This window comes from Natrix helvetica (assembly GCF_964273705.1).
Source record: "Natrix helvetica genome assembly, chromosome: 6".
Classification (NCBI taxonomy): Eukaryota; Metazoa; Chordata; class Lepidosauria; order Squamata; family Natricidae; genus Natrix; species Natrix helvetica.
In genome coordinates this window covers 2,737,381-2,752,205 of record NC_138553.1, presented here as the reverse complement: position 1 = coordinate 2,752,205, position 14,825 = coordinate 2,737,381, and the positions used below count along the sequence as shown (strand labels likewise).

The 14,825-nt window shown below is 48.0% G+C and overlaps 1 protein-coding gene across 1 annotated transcript; it reads left to right on the top strand.

The window, feature by feature from the left end:
* Positions 1-583: 583 nt before the first annotated feature.
* LOC309394449 (tubulin alpha-1 chain-like) lies at positions 584-14,799 on the top strand. The gene is made up of 4 exons (XM_081957619.1): positions 584-668; positions 7,913-8,156; positions 11,836-11,984; positions 13,414-14,799. Exons 1-4 carry the CDS (start codon positions 666-668, stop codon positions 14,392-14,394), a joined length of 1,377 nt encoding a protein of 458 aa, XP_081813745.1. The 5' UTR covers positions 584-665; the 3' UTR covers positions 14,395-14,799.
* Positions 14,800-14,825: the final 26 nt, after the last annotated feature.

Below are 14,825 nucleotides of genomic sequence, written 5' to 3'. Positions count from 1 at the left end.
GGAGTGGGGGGGGGAATGGGGATTTTGCAGTATCCTTCCCCTGGAGTGGGGAGGGAATGGAGATTTTACAGTATCCTTCCCCTGGAGTGGGGAGGGAATGGGGATTTTGCAGCATCCTTCCCCTGGAGTGGGGAGGGAATGGGGATTTTGCAGTATCCTTCCCTTGCCACGCACGCCAAGCCAAGCCATAGAACCGGTTGTAAAAAAAATATTGAATCCCAGCACTAGAATCAAGGAATGAGGGAAGGAAGGAACCACTAGAATCAAGGTTGGGCAATTTGAAAACCCCGTGGACTTCAACTCCTAGAATTCCCCCAGCCAGCTGGCTCAAACCGGGAAACCCACCACCCATGCTAAGGATGATGCTCTCTGGAAGTGTTTGTCTGTGTGTTTGTGAGTTCACACCCGATCCCACACGCCTGGAGACCCTTCCAAACGACCCCGGCGGTGGTGGAATAAACAATGTGCATGAATTCTGACCACAGTCCCTACCCCATTCCTTCCTCCCACCCCATCCCATCCCACCCCTTTGCCTTGAAAGGGTGCCTGTTGCTTTAAGTGAGCAGAAGACTTCATTTTCCAGGTGGAGTCTGGTGTTGCTTGGGTTATAAATTTGCAGGGAGGAGAGGCAGCAGCTGCTTTGCTGGAATCCTGACCCAGGCATCATGGTAAGCCCACAGTCTGGGGGCCTGGGGTGGTCTTGGGGGGGGGGGGCAGTGCTAAAATCAGGAGTAAAGGGCTGCCCCGAACAGAAGAAGCATCCTTTGTAAACTTTTTATAAAGTTTATTTTTTGGAAGGTATGGCTGAAGCTTTCCTTCGGACGATCTGCTCCTTATAAGGCGAAAATGTAAGCTCCAGGAAAAAGGGGGGGCTGTTTTGCTTGAGGAAGGGGTCTCTCTCTCCCTTTTGGCTGCCTCCCGCTATCATTTCTCAGTGCAGAAGTGAGGCAAAGTTTTATGTGTCCAGCGTGGGACACTTCCCCCCCCCCACCCAGTGGCTATCTTCAAAGGCTAAGAAAAAGTACAGTAAATTCCATATTTATTCATTTTGGGGGCTTCTTTCTCTGTAATATATCACCCTGTCGCTACGAACGCGGTGCACTAACGTTACTGTACTTTAGTACCCAAAAAATAATAAAATAAAATAAATAAATTCCCCTTTCTCCCGTCTCTGGATAAGAGGAAACTGCCATATTGCCTTTGTTTGCTGTAATCCAGAGGGTTGTTAAAACTCAAAACCAAAACAAAAATGTGTTTCTTTTCTTTTTGCAAAAATCTTTTATCGGAGGAACGTCGGTCCCAAGCTGGGAAACTTTTTCAACTTGAAATTCGAAACTGCTAGCGAAACTCCAGAGAGATGACACTGATTGCATCGCCTATTCATCAACTTTTGGGGGGGTGGGTGGGACTGCAAAATTATTATTTTTTCCCCTTCAAATGTTGGCATACCACCATCTCGCTTTGGGTCCAAGAAACTGCTGTCAGTTTATTCTCGAGCTGGCCCGGGAAAGTTGGCGTAGTTGGCGATAGATTGGAGTGCGGTATCTTCCTTACCTTCCCAAGCAAAACTAGATTTAATTGGATGTGTCTAGTTGAATGATAAGAAGGACTAGAGGTGACATGATAGCAGTTTTTCCAGTCATTGAGGGGCTGCCACAAAAAGAGGTCTGGGGGTTTAACCTCTTCTCCAAAGCACCTGAAGGCAGGAGAAGAAGCCACAGATGGAAACTAATCCAGGAGAGAAGCAACCTAGAGCTAAGGAGAAATTTCCTGACAGTGAGAACAATTAACCAGTGGAACAGCTTGCCACCAGAAGTTATGGTTGCTTCATCACTGGAGGTTTTTAAGAAGAGATTAGACAGCCGTTTGTATGAAGTGGTGTAGGGCTTCCTGCCTGAGCAGGGGGCTGGACTAGAAGACCTCCAGGGCCCCTTCCAATTCTTATTATTGTGTTATTATTCTGCAGTTCAAACCTTGGAAAGAAATAATAACGAATCAAGGAGAGAAGCAATCTAGAGCTAAGGAGGAATTTCCTAACAGTGAGAAAAATTAACCAGTGGAACTCCTTGCCTCCAGGAGTTGTGGGCGCTTCGAGGTTTTTAAGAAGAGACTGGATAGCCATTCGCTTGGACATTGTAGGATCTCCTGCTTGAACAGGGGGTTGGACTAGAACAGGGGTGTCCAAACTTGGCAACTTTAAGACTTGTGGACTTCAACTCCCAGAATTCCCCAGCCAGCAGAGCTGGCTGGGGAATTCTGTGAGTTGAAGTCCACAAGTCTTAAAGTTGCCAAGTTTGGACACCCCTGGACTAGAAGACCTCCAAGGCCCCTTCCAAGTCTGGTTATTCTGTTAAACGGGATCTTTTGGAGGGCGGAGAAAGGATTCCAGTCCTCTTTTAGCAAATTTAAGATCTCCGTCTACACGAGCCGAAACCTATTTTGCAGGTTTTGAGGTTTGGGAAGGCGTGTGCGAATGAGGCAGCCGCCCGGAGCTGCCACTCCAGAGCTTTGCCCGTCGGAAGAAGAAATAACACAAATGCCAGCAGTTGTTTTGTGCAGGACAGCTGGTGCCACTTGGCACACTTGTTTAGCGAGCGTGCGAGGGAGCACATATGGCCGCCGGGGGCGACTCCGGCAAATTGGGCCAAGAAGGTCTACCCTAAATGGCCAGGCCAGGAGACCAAAGCAAAATAGAAATACCATAAAAATAGGCCCACACGCCTCTTTGGAAACGGTGGTTTTTCAGCTGCGGGCACTAAGCAGGACACCATGGTTCTCTCTGGATGGGTTTGGTCGTATAGTGAAGCTTTCGGTTTGTTTTTTTCCACGTGGCTACAGGTAGAGTCCTCGCCTTACGACCGCAACTGAGCCGCAACATTTCTGTTGCAAAGGGAGATCTTGGTTCAGGGTAAATTTTGACCCATTGTGCGGCTTTTCTTGGCACCGTCGTTAAGGGAATCCAGCTCCCCCATTGATTTTGCTGGCCAAGTGGTCGCCCAAAGGGGGAATGGTCCCATGGTCCCCGGGACCGCTACAACCGTCATAAAAACGAGTCACAGTTACCAAGCGCCTGAGTTTCGATCACGTCACCGTAAGGACGCTGCAGTGGCCATTAAGCGTGTAAAAATGCTTATCGGTTGCTTTTTTTGTGGCAACTTTGAACGGTCACTAAACAAATTGTCGTAGGTCGAGGACTACCTATAAGTCCTCAGTGTACAAGCAGGACTCAGACCGGAAGAATTTCCCTTGATAAACAAAGTTGGTTGTTAAGTGAGACTGATTTTGGTGTGTGACCTCTTTGGCCACGATGGTTAAGCGGGTCACTGCAGTGAAGTGATTTGTCTAGTTGTTAAGTGAATCGCGTGGTCATTAAGCGAAGGCGGTTTCCCCTGTTGACTTTGCTTGTCGAAAGCCAGCTGGGAAGTTTGCAAAGGGTGATCACGTGACTATGAAGATGTGGCGATGGTCGTTAAGTGTGAAAAATGGTCATAATTCCCTTTTCGAGGGCGTTGTAACTTTGGTCGTTAAACAAATGATCGCAAGTTGAAGCCTACCTGCACGGAGAGGTACAGATGGTCCTCGACTTACAACAGTTCATTCAGTGACCGTTTGAAGTTACGACAGCACTGAAAAGGGGGACCTCTGACCATTTTTCACACTTACGACCCCTGCAATATCTCCACAATCGTGTAATGTATGCATTGGGATGCTTGTCAACTGCTTCGTATTTATGACGGTCGCAGTGAGCCTGAATTACGTGATCAAAATTCAAACGCTAAGCAATGGACTCGTATTTATGACGGTGGCAGTGTCCGTGTCCGTGTCCGTGTGTGTGTGTGTCATGTGGTCCCCTTTTACGACCTTCCGACGAGCAGAGTCAATGGGGAAGCCGGATTCACTGAACGACCGTGTCACTAACTTGACAAGTTCCGTGATCCACTTAACAACTGTGGCAAGGAAGGTGGTAAAATGGGGCAAAACTCACTTAGCGGCCAAAGTTTTGGGCTCAATTGTGGTCGTAAGTCAAGGGCTACCTCTAGAGCTAATTAATTGACGCCTTTGAGTAACAGACAGTTGGAGTTTCTGTAACTGGCGCTTTTCTCACGCTTGGCAACATGAAGATGGGTGAACTTCAACTTGATGCTAGCTGGGGAATTCTGGGAGTTGAAGTCCTCATGTCTTAAAAGTTGCCAAGTTTGGCCGGCTAGGGAATTCTGGGAGTTGAAGTCCTCATGTCTTAAAGTTACCCAGTTTGGCTGGCTAGGGAATTATGGGAATTGAAGTTCTCATGTCTTAAAGTTACCCAGTTTGGCTGGCTAGGGAATTATGGGAGTTGAAGTCCACACATCTTAAAGTGGCCACATTTGGAGTCTCCTGGCCTTATAACCCGGGTATCAAAGGCTCAAATTATCTTGAGTTCCGAGTTCAAGGAAGTAGTTTGAACACCCATATTTCCTTAGTCCAACTTTCCTTAAAAATGGTTTATTGATCAGAAAAATGAGATATTTCTCAATATCCATCAGCCTAAGCTCATGGCAAATTGATACACATAGTCCTCAACTTATGACACGGATGTACAGACAGGTACTTTCAACTTACAGCCATTCCTTTAGTGACCGAAGTTACAACGGCACTGAAAAAGGTGACTTATGACCATTTTTCACACTTACGACCTTTGCAGAATCCGCCTGGGTCACCTGATTTACATTCAGACACTTGGACGCTGACTCATATTTATGACAGTTGCAGGCACGCGATCCCCTTTTGCGACCAGCGAAGTCAACGGGGAAGCCATAAATTCCCTTAACAACTGTGTGATCATCTACTTAACAACTGTGGCAAAAAAAGGTTGTAGAAAGGGGGAGAAAACTCACTTAACAACGGTCTTGCTTAGCAATGGAAATATTGGGCTCCATCGTGGTCGTAAGTCGAGGACTACTTGTGCTCACGCGATTCACCGACGGGCTGCAGCAGGAGCTTGCAAAATTGACCGTGAACCACTTAACAACCAACTCGTTTAGCGACAGAGGTTCCAGCCTCCACCGTGGTCTTAAGTCGAGGATTTGACCCATTGAGCGTTGTTCTTTGAACCCCAAAGACCCTCTTCGCTGTGATGCCCAGGCCTTCAACACACAAAAAGCTATGCTGGCTGGGGGATTCTGGGAGTTGAAGTCCACAGGACTTAAAGTCGCCAAGTTTGAGAAACACTGCACAAAAGCAATAATTATTGCTAGAAAATCTGGGATTTAAAGTTGAGGAGTCACCCGGGAACTCCGCAGGGTAAAACATTCTTTTCCCAATCTATTCTGGCAAACTCCCAAACGGATTAAATAATTCACAGATGTTCTGCGTGCAAACACACCCAGGTTCCCCCCCCCCTCTTTCCAGTGCTATGCAAATGGCAGAAAAGAAATTACTAAGCGAAAAATGGGAAGGTAGAGAAACTGGAAGGGGAAAGAATCGTAGCCAAACGTCGAGGCTGTAGATTTTGCTAGATTTGCAAAACCATCTCTTTTTTTTCCCCTTAATCTACCACTTTTGTATTTATTTTTTCCAATTTTGTTTTATTCTCTTACATACCATTTTAAGTATACATTCACGTAATTGTTATTCTTCTTTACATTTGTCATTCTTATGCATTTGTTATTCCATTTAATAGGTTATAATGTACATTTTGGGTGGCTTTATTTACCATCCCTTCCCCCTGTTGTAACACCACCTTCTTTTCCCTTTCTTTTCTCCTTCCCTCCCTTCTCTACTTCCTTCCTTCCTCCTCTCCTTCCCCTTCCTTCTTCCCTTACCTTTCTCCTACTCCTCCCCTTCCTACTCTCTCTCCTTCTTTCTCTCCCTTCCACCCTCCTCTCCTTTCCCTTTCTTTTCTCCTTCCCTCCCTTCTCTTTCTTCCTTCCTTCTCTCCTTCCTGTTCCTTCTTCTCTTCCCTCTCCCTTACTCCTACTCTTCCCCTTCCTACCCTCTCCTTCTCTTTCTCTCCCTTCCACCCTCCTCTCCTTTCCCTTTCTTTTCTCCTTCCCTCCCTTCTCTACTTTCTTCCTTCCTTCTCTCCTTCCTGTTCCTTCTTCCCTTACCTCTCCCCTACTCCTCCCCTTCCTACCCTCTCTCCTTCTTTCTCTCCCTTCCACCCTCTCCTTACCTCTTACTTCCTTCCCTCCTCTCCTTCCCCTTCCTTCTTCCCTCACCTCTTCCCTATTCCTACTCTTCCTCTTTCCCTTCCTACCATCTCTCCTTCTCTTCCTCTCCCTTCCACCCTCCTCTCCTTCCCTCTTCCTTCCTTCTCTCCTCTTCCTCTTGTTCTCTCCTCCTTTCTCCCTTTCTTTTTCTGTTGCTGTAGGTGTCTCTTTCAAATCTCACTTGATGTTTTCTTGGGATGGTATTTCCGTGAGCCCAAATTTTATTTTATAATATTTATATTTCAACTGCTTGTTTTTAAGATTCGGAACTGATGTGAAAGCAGATTTCCAAATGACAGCTGGTGGGAAAAAGATGTTACGCTTCCTGTATAAAAGAAATCAGCTGATGCCTTCCTAAGTAAAAGAGATATACAGGAAGTCCTCAACTTACAACAGTTCAATTAGTGACCGTCCAAAGTTACAACGGCGCTGCAAAAAGAGACTTAGGTCTGTTTTTCATAGTTACGGCCTTTCCCACATCCCCGTGTTCATGTCATCAAAATCCGGACAACTGGTTCATACTTATGACCGTTGCTGTGTCCCAAGGTCACGTCATTCCCCCCTTTTGCAATCTTCCGACAAGCCAAATCAACGGGGATTCGCTTAACGACACGGTTACTAACTTATCAGCTGCAGCGATTCCACGACCGTGGCAAAGACGTTCGTAAAATGGGGCAAAAATCACTGAACAAATGTCTCACTGAACGACAGACATGTTGGGCTCCATTGTGGTCGCAAGTCAAGGACTGCAGATCATCCCTGACTTACGACCACAATTGAGCCCGATGTTTCTGTTCTTAAGTGAGACATTTCTTAAGCGAGCTTTGCCCCATTTTACGGCTTTGCTTGCCACCGTTGCTAAGTGAATCACGGCAATTATTAAGTTAGTCACCCGGTTGTTAAGTGAATCTGGCTCCCCCATTGACCTTGCTTATCAGAAGGTTGCAAAAGGGGATCATATGACCCCGGGACACTGCAACCGTCATAAATATGAGTCAGTTGCTATGGCCAATCCTCTGAATTTTGATCACATGACCATAGGGAGGCTGCAACCATTGTTACTGTGAAAAACAATCGTAAGTCATATTTTTCAGTACCGTTATAACTCTGAATGGTCACTAAATGAACAGTTGTAAGTTGAGGACAACCTATATTGGCCCACTTTACTACCCCAATTTCATTTCACATCTGCCGTGTTTGCTTTATTTTTCGTTCCCTTAACAACGGCCCTCCAAAAATGTTACGTTATGTCAGTCATGTGGATGCTTCGACTTATAACGGTCATACGACCGAAATTCCAGACTCCTTTATGGTCGTGAGTCAAGGACTTTCTATTCAGTAAACTAGGTCTCCCCAATCTACATGAGGTAAAAAAACTGAAGTCATCATCATTATCAATCTTCTTTTAACGACCCCATAATCCCCTGTCGAGTGGACTCTGGGCAACTGAATGGAGTTGAGTTTTTACTGGCCGGATGCCGTCCTGTTGCCAATGAGGAGTTTTGTTTGGCAGAAATATTCTCATTGTGCCGAGAGAGAAATATCTGCCTCTACCTAGGATCAAACTCACAGACTCCTGATCTTGAGGCCAGAGCTCTACCTCTAGGCCACCGCACGACTCCGAGGTTAAAACACACACACACACAAAACTGAAGTGCAGATGATTAAAATGTAGCCAGATGTTGCTGACTCTCCACAGTGAAGTCTTCTCTGCTCTTTTCCAGAGGGAATGTCTCTCGATCCACATCGGCCAGGCGGGAGTCCAGATGGGGAATGCCTGCTGGGAGCTGTACTGCCTGGAACATGGGATTCAGGCGGATGGCACCGTCCTTGACAACCAAGCCCCTCCGAAGGCCGTGCCCGAGACCGAGCAAGTGGATTCCTCTTTCGAGACCTTCTTTTGCGAGACGGCCTCCGGGAAGCACGTGCCTCGGGCGGTGTTCGTGGATCTGGAGCCCACCGTCATTGGTAAGAGACTCAACCAAAATCTCTTGGAAGAAGAAGAAGAAGAGGAGGAGGAGCATCGATTGAGGTTCTTCAACAAGGGTTAGAACGGGGTGGGCAACCTGCGGCTCTGGAGCCGCATGTGGCTCGTTTATCCCCCTGCTGTGGCTCCCTCTCGCCGATCGGCTTCACAGTTGATAGGGCTTTCGGTTTGGACAGGTAGAGGAAAAAGGACACCGCTCTATGAGGAGACTCTATGGTGGGGGAACCAGACTTCCGGTCGGCTCCAGAATTGAACAGGAGCTTCTGGTTAGGACCTTTGTGGCCCTTTGAGTGTTTAAAGGTTGCCGACGCCTGGGCTAGAACATCGGATCCCAGGACCTTGGAGGGTTTGCAGAATTTCAGAAGTTGTGGCTGCTCCATCCCTGGAAGTTTTTAAGAGGAGATTGGCCAGGCGTTTGTCTGAAATGGTGGAGAGTCTCCTGCTTGAGCAGGGGGTTGGACTAGAAGACCTCCAAGGTCCCTTCCAAGTCTGTAATTCTGTTAGTTCAACCGCTACTCAAGGCAAGAACCTGATATCATCTCAGTCAAATGGTTGTCCAGTCTCCTCTTAAAAACCTCCACTGTTGGAGCATTCACAACTTCTAAAAGGCCATTAACTTACAATACAATACAATAGCAGAGTTGGAAGGGACCTTGGAGGTCTTCTAGTCCAACCCGCTGCCTAGGCAGGAAACCCTATACCGTTTCAGACAAATAGCGATCCAACATCTTCTTAAAGGCTTCCAGTGTTGGAGCATTCACAACTTCTGGAGGCACTGATTGATTGTTCTAACTGTCTGGATATTCCTCCTTAGTTCTAGGTTGCTTCTCTCCTTGATTAGTTTCCACCCATTGCTTCTTGTTCTACCCTCCAGTGCTTTGGAAAATAGCTTGACTCTTTCTTTCTTTCTTTCTTTCTTTCTTTCTTTCTTTCTTTCTTTCTTTCTTTCTTCTTTCTTTCTTTCTTTCCCTTCCTTCCTTCCTTCCTTCCTTCCTTCCACAGAATAGAGAATTGGAAGGGACCTTGGAGGCCTTCTAGTCCAACCCCCTGCCTAGTTCGGAAACCCTATACCGTTCCAGACAAATGGCAATCCAACATCTTCTTAAAGACTTCCAGTGTTGGGGCATTCACAACTTCTGGAGGCAACTTCTGTTCCACTGATTAATTGTTCTCACTGTCAGGAAATTTCTCCTCAGTTCTAAGTTGCTTCTCTCCTTGATTAGTTTCCACCCATTGCTTCTTGTTCTACTCTCTGGTGCTTTTAGAGAATAGCTGGACTCCCTCTTCTTTGAGGCAACCCCTGAGATATTGGAAGATGCTGTCCTGTCTCCCCTAGTCCTCCTTTTCATTAGTCTAGAGCAGGGGTGTCCAAACTTGGGAACTTTAAGACTTGTGGACTTCAACTCCCAGAATAGCATAGCATAGCTGGCTGGGGAATTCTGGGAGTTGAAGTCCACAAGTCTTAAAGTTGCCAAGTTTGGACACCCCTGCTCTAGAGATACCTTATGTGTAGCCTATGTTAGGTAGCCAGGTTTAAATGCCATCAGTCACTTCTCCTGCCCGCTTTCGTCTCCTTCCTCACCCCGTGAGGTCTCCTTTCCCCTCCCTTTGGCTTCTGTCAAAACGATTCTGCCGTTTTTCGTGACAAAAGATGGAAGTGGTTTTTTTTAACCATTACCGCCGCCTTGTTTGCACTTCCCGGCTTAAGCCAACAATTGTGAGGTTTCCTGTTGGCCCCTATCACACTCTCAAAGGAGTCCGGTCTGTGTAGCTGCGGAGATGAGGGAAGCTTAGCATCCAGCCCAGCTCTCTGCAGCCACCAAAAAGTGGCAAGAAATGCGGAAAGGGTGTGTGTGTGTTATATTTGCACTTTTGTGCATCTTGTTTTGAAATCAGAAGCTTAATTTTAAAAAAAATAATAAGAAAAATTGCTGGTGTTCTACCCCTGAATTGGAGCTAATGTTTCCTGCACCTCGAAGCTGCTGGAATCTATTGATCCGTGGCTGTCTTTGGAAAGCTTTTCAGCAAGAGCTTTCTTGCTTTTCGTGAAATGTGCATTTATTTCTCGAATGAAATGCAGGCGTTTTAAATTGAATACCATTTATTAAATGCAATGCTATTTATTTATTAAATGGCAGGCCTTCGCCGTGAAAAAGGGAGCTGTTGATGGATCACTGAACGTTGGGGAAATCAAGCGATCTCCGATATTGATCTGCAGGAAGCAATGATCCACCTGCAGAAAGTTCCAGAAAAATCTGAACTGTGGTACTAATCCCTGTGCCCTAAAAAAGGGACAACTGGTTAGAAAATGGCATTTTTACATCCTCAAAAGGATGGCCACAAATCTGATGTGAAAACAACAAAGGTCGCGAAAGGTTGGAAAAAAAAAAAACCCAATCTACGATACCGATAGAATATTTGTAGTTTAGGGATTGAATGGTGGCATCCTCAGTTCTCTGGGCTTCGTTGGTTCTTGCAGACGTTTCGCGACCCAACTAGGTAACATCATCAGTTCTGGAAGGGAGTGGGGTTTGTGGAGAGCAAGAGGAGGATAAGGGGAGGAGGGGCAAAGAGAACTGTGGGATCCTATGTGCTCTCTCAGCTTGATTGTTTTCTTGCAGATGTTTCATGAACTGTCTAGGTAACATCAATGCAGAGAAGCTAAGGAAGGAGGCTTCTAGCACTGATCATGTTACCTAGTCAGGTCATGAGACGTCTGCATGGAAACAACCAAACTCAGAGCATCAAGGACCCCACAGTCCTTCTCCTCCTCCTCTCCACAAACCTCACTCCCTTCTAGCACTGATGATGTGATCTAGTGGGGTCATGAAACGTCCTCAAGAAAACCATCAAGCTCAGAGAGCACCAAGGACTCCTCCTCCTCCTTCTTCTTTTTCTCCTCCTCCTCTTCTCTCCTTTTTCTCCCGCTCCTTCCCCCCTCCTCTTCTTTTCCTTCTCCTCTTCCTCCCCCTCCTCTTCTTCTCCTTCTCCTTTTTCTCCTCCTCCTCCTTTTTCTCCTCCTTTTTCGCCTATCCTTTTTCTCCTCCTCCTCTTCTCCTTCTCCTTTTTCTCCTCCTCTCCTCCTCCTCCTCTTCTTCTTTTTCTCCTCTTCTTCTTCCTTCTCCTCCTCCTTCTTTTTCTCCTCCTCCTCCCCTTCTTCTTCTCCTTCTTTTTCTCCTCTTCTTCGTTTTCTCTTCTCCTTCTCCTTTTTCTACTCCTCCTCCTCTTCTCCCTCCTCCTCCTCTTCTTCTCATTCTCCTCTCCTCCCTCCTCCTCTTCTCCGTCTTCTCTTCCCCACTCTCCTTCTTCTTCTTCTCCTCCTTCTCTTCCTCCTCCTCATGATATCATCATCAAACATCCGCAAGGAAACAAGCAAAGTTCAGACAACACTCCTCCTCCCAAACTCAAACTCCTCTCCACACACCCACTCTCTTTTAGCACTGATGATATTACCAAGTCGGGTCACGAAACGTCTGCAAGGAAACCCCCAAGCTCCGAGAGCACGAAGGTCCCCACCATTCTACCTTAGAGGCATTCTCCTTTCACATCCCTTCTTTTAACCTTTCCCTGCGGCTGGTCCACTGTGGCCCTTTCCAAAACGGGACTTTTAGTGGATGAGGCCCGTCCGCTAATTCTCTCCCCCCCCCACCCTCTTGGCAGATGAGATCCGCACCGGGACCTACCACTCCCTGTTCCACCCGGAGCAGCTGATCAGCGGCAAAGAAGACGCTGCTAACAATTACGCCCGAGGCCACTACACCATCGGCAAAGAAATCATCGACACCGTCCTGGGCAGGATTCGCAAAATGGCAAGTCACTCTCTCGTTTCCCCCCCCACCCCCTTAACGACTGCAATCGGAAGCTTTTGTAGGGTGAAATCCCCAAAATTCAAGTTGCGTACGTCTTCGCTGGCATGGTGGAACGTGGACTTCAACTCCCAGAATTCACCACCACCACACACACACACACCCAATCTTGAGACCCATGCTCCACAGGGAGAGAAAGGCCATAATATGGGCCAAAAGTCTTTTAACAACGGTCTCGCTTAGCAACCAAAATTTGGAGCTCATTGCGGCCGAGCACTGCAAGTGGGCAAGCTTGGAAATATGCTCTGCCGGCCAAAACGGGCCACAGGAGTAGGCGTATATTTTTGGCCGGCAGACTCCACACGAGGGCCTTCTAGGGCTCCTACATGCCCCGTTTTTGGCCGTCTGGAGTCTGGGGAGTACTATGGAAAGAAAGAAGGGGAAAAGTGCATCTTGAGCCAGGGTCAAACGCCCACCATGACCAGGCCCACCCCCAGCCACCCCCAGTTCACCCTGTTCTGACCGAGGCTTCCCAAGAGCCTGAAGCCAACTCCTGGTCCCAACAAAAACCCCTTGTATTAATTGACTGTGAATTCTGCTCCTTCACCTCCAGCAAAGTCTTTCAAAGGAGGATTTACAGTCACAGACCTTCTCTGGCTTGGAGAGCTGCCAGGCGGATATCTGCAAATCTTGGCAAGGAGTCTCGGAGAGTCAGGAACCAATTAAGTGAACTAATGGTCTCCTGCAAACTCCCCTTTCTCCCCTCTTTTATTCCCTCTGGGAGGGGCCATTCATCGTCCCCCACTCCCAAGTCCACCCCTGTTCTTTAGTGGCAATGGTTCTCAACCTGTGGCCCGTGGGCCTCTGGAGAGTGTGGGGGAGGAGGAAGCAATGTCATCACAGGGGGTTTGCAAAGGCTTGAAGAAATGTTATGAGTTAAATCTTGAGTTAAATCTTGGAACAGATTCAACTGTCAGGAACAGATCTGCACCCTCATGAACTGAATTAATGGCCTCCTGCAAACTCCACTCCCCTTTATTCCCTGTGGGAGGGGCCATTCAACGTCCACTTGTGCCGTTCTACTGAGTCGGCCCGTGTTCCTTAGCGGTTCCCTTCTTGTGGCAGCTCTGCGCATGCGCTCATCGGGAACAGGCTCCAGCTGTTCTTCTGCCTCACTGATGTCTGACTCTGAAGGCAGCTGATAACTGTCGGACGGCCCTGGCTGCCTCTCTGCTTCCGACACAGAGTTCTCCTCAGAGCCTCCTCCAGACTGGCCCAGGTTTCTCCCCAAACTCCTCGGGCTACAACACACCCCAGCCCTCTGAGGTCAAACATAACCCTCATGCGGCCCTCAATGAAATCGAGTTTGACACCCCTGGCCTAGATTTTCTTCAGATGGCAGCAATAACCCCATTTTCTCTCGCCAACACAGGCGGACCAGTGCAGCGGCCTTCAAGGTTTCCTGGTCTTCCACAGCTTTGGCGGTGGCACCGGCTCCGGCTTCACGTCTCTCCTGATGGAACGGCTCTCGGTCGAATACAGCAAGAAGTCCAAGCTGGAATTCTCAGTGTATCCGGCCCCTCAGGTCTCCACCGCCGTGGTGGAGCCCTACAACTCCATCCTGACCACTCACACCACCCTGGAGCACTCGGACTGTTCCTTCATGGTGGACAACGAAGCCATCTACGACATTTGCACCCGCAACCTCGACATCGAGCGTCCAACCTACACCAATCTCAACCGTCTGATCGGGCAGATCGTCTCCTCCGTCACGGCTTCGCTGAGATTTAACGGGGCTCTGAATGTCGACCTGATCGAATTCCAGACCAACCTGGTGCCGTACCCCCGCATCCACTTCCCCTTGACCACCTACGCCCCCATCATCTCGGCCGAGAAAGCCTACCACGAGCAGCTCTCGGTGCCGGAGATCACTAACGCCTGCTTTGAGTTCTCCAACCAGATGGTGAAGTGTGACCCGCGACGGGGCAAGTACATGGCGTGTTGCCTCTTGTACCGGGGAGACGTGGTGCCGAAGGACGTCAACGCAGCCATCGCGGCGATCAAAACCCGGAGGTCCATCCAGTTTGTCGACTGGTGCCCAACCGGCTTCAAAGTGGGCATCAACTACCAGCCGCCCACCGTGGTGCCCGGGGGAGACCTGGCTAAGGTGCAGAGGGCCGTCTGCATGCTCAGCAACACCACGGCGATCGCGGAGGCCTGGGCCCGTCTGGACCACAAGTTCGACCTCATGTACGCCAAGCGGGCTTTCGTCCACTGGTATGTGGGCGAGGGCATGGAGGAAGGGGAGTTCGCGGAAGCCCGAGAAGACCTGGCGGCATTGGAGAAGGATTACGAAGAAGTCGGGCGAGATTATGCCGACGGGGAGGAAGAGGAGGCAGAGGAAGATTTTTAAAACCCAAAAATGTGGGTGTAACCAAGAAAATTACCACCCCGCCGAAAATATCCCTTCAGTTAGCATCGGGATTCTCCTGCCGTGTTTTCGTATGTTTAAATTTACGATTTTAAATCTTCTATTCTTCAAGGACTATAGAACACTTTGTACTTGGCTAGAAATCACCCCCTCTGTATCCTTTAATAAAAAATTCTTCCTAGTTAGAGTGATAAAAATAAAATTAACGCTCGAGTGAGGATTGGGGAATTTTCAGGATTGACAAAAGGCATTACGTAGGGCTGTTGTAAATCGTTTTCTGCACTGCTTGAACAATTGTGTGTGTGTGTGGGGGGGAAATCCCTCGATATTATTATGAGATGCATTAATCCGCTTCTTTGTACTTCATTAAAAAGTTGAAATAGCAAAGGCGCTTGGACTGATCTGGAGCTTTG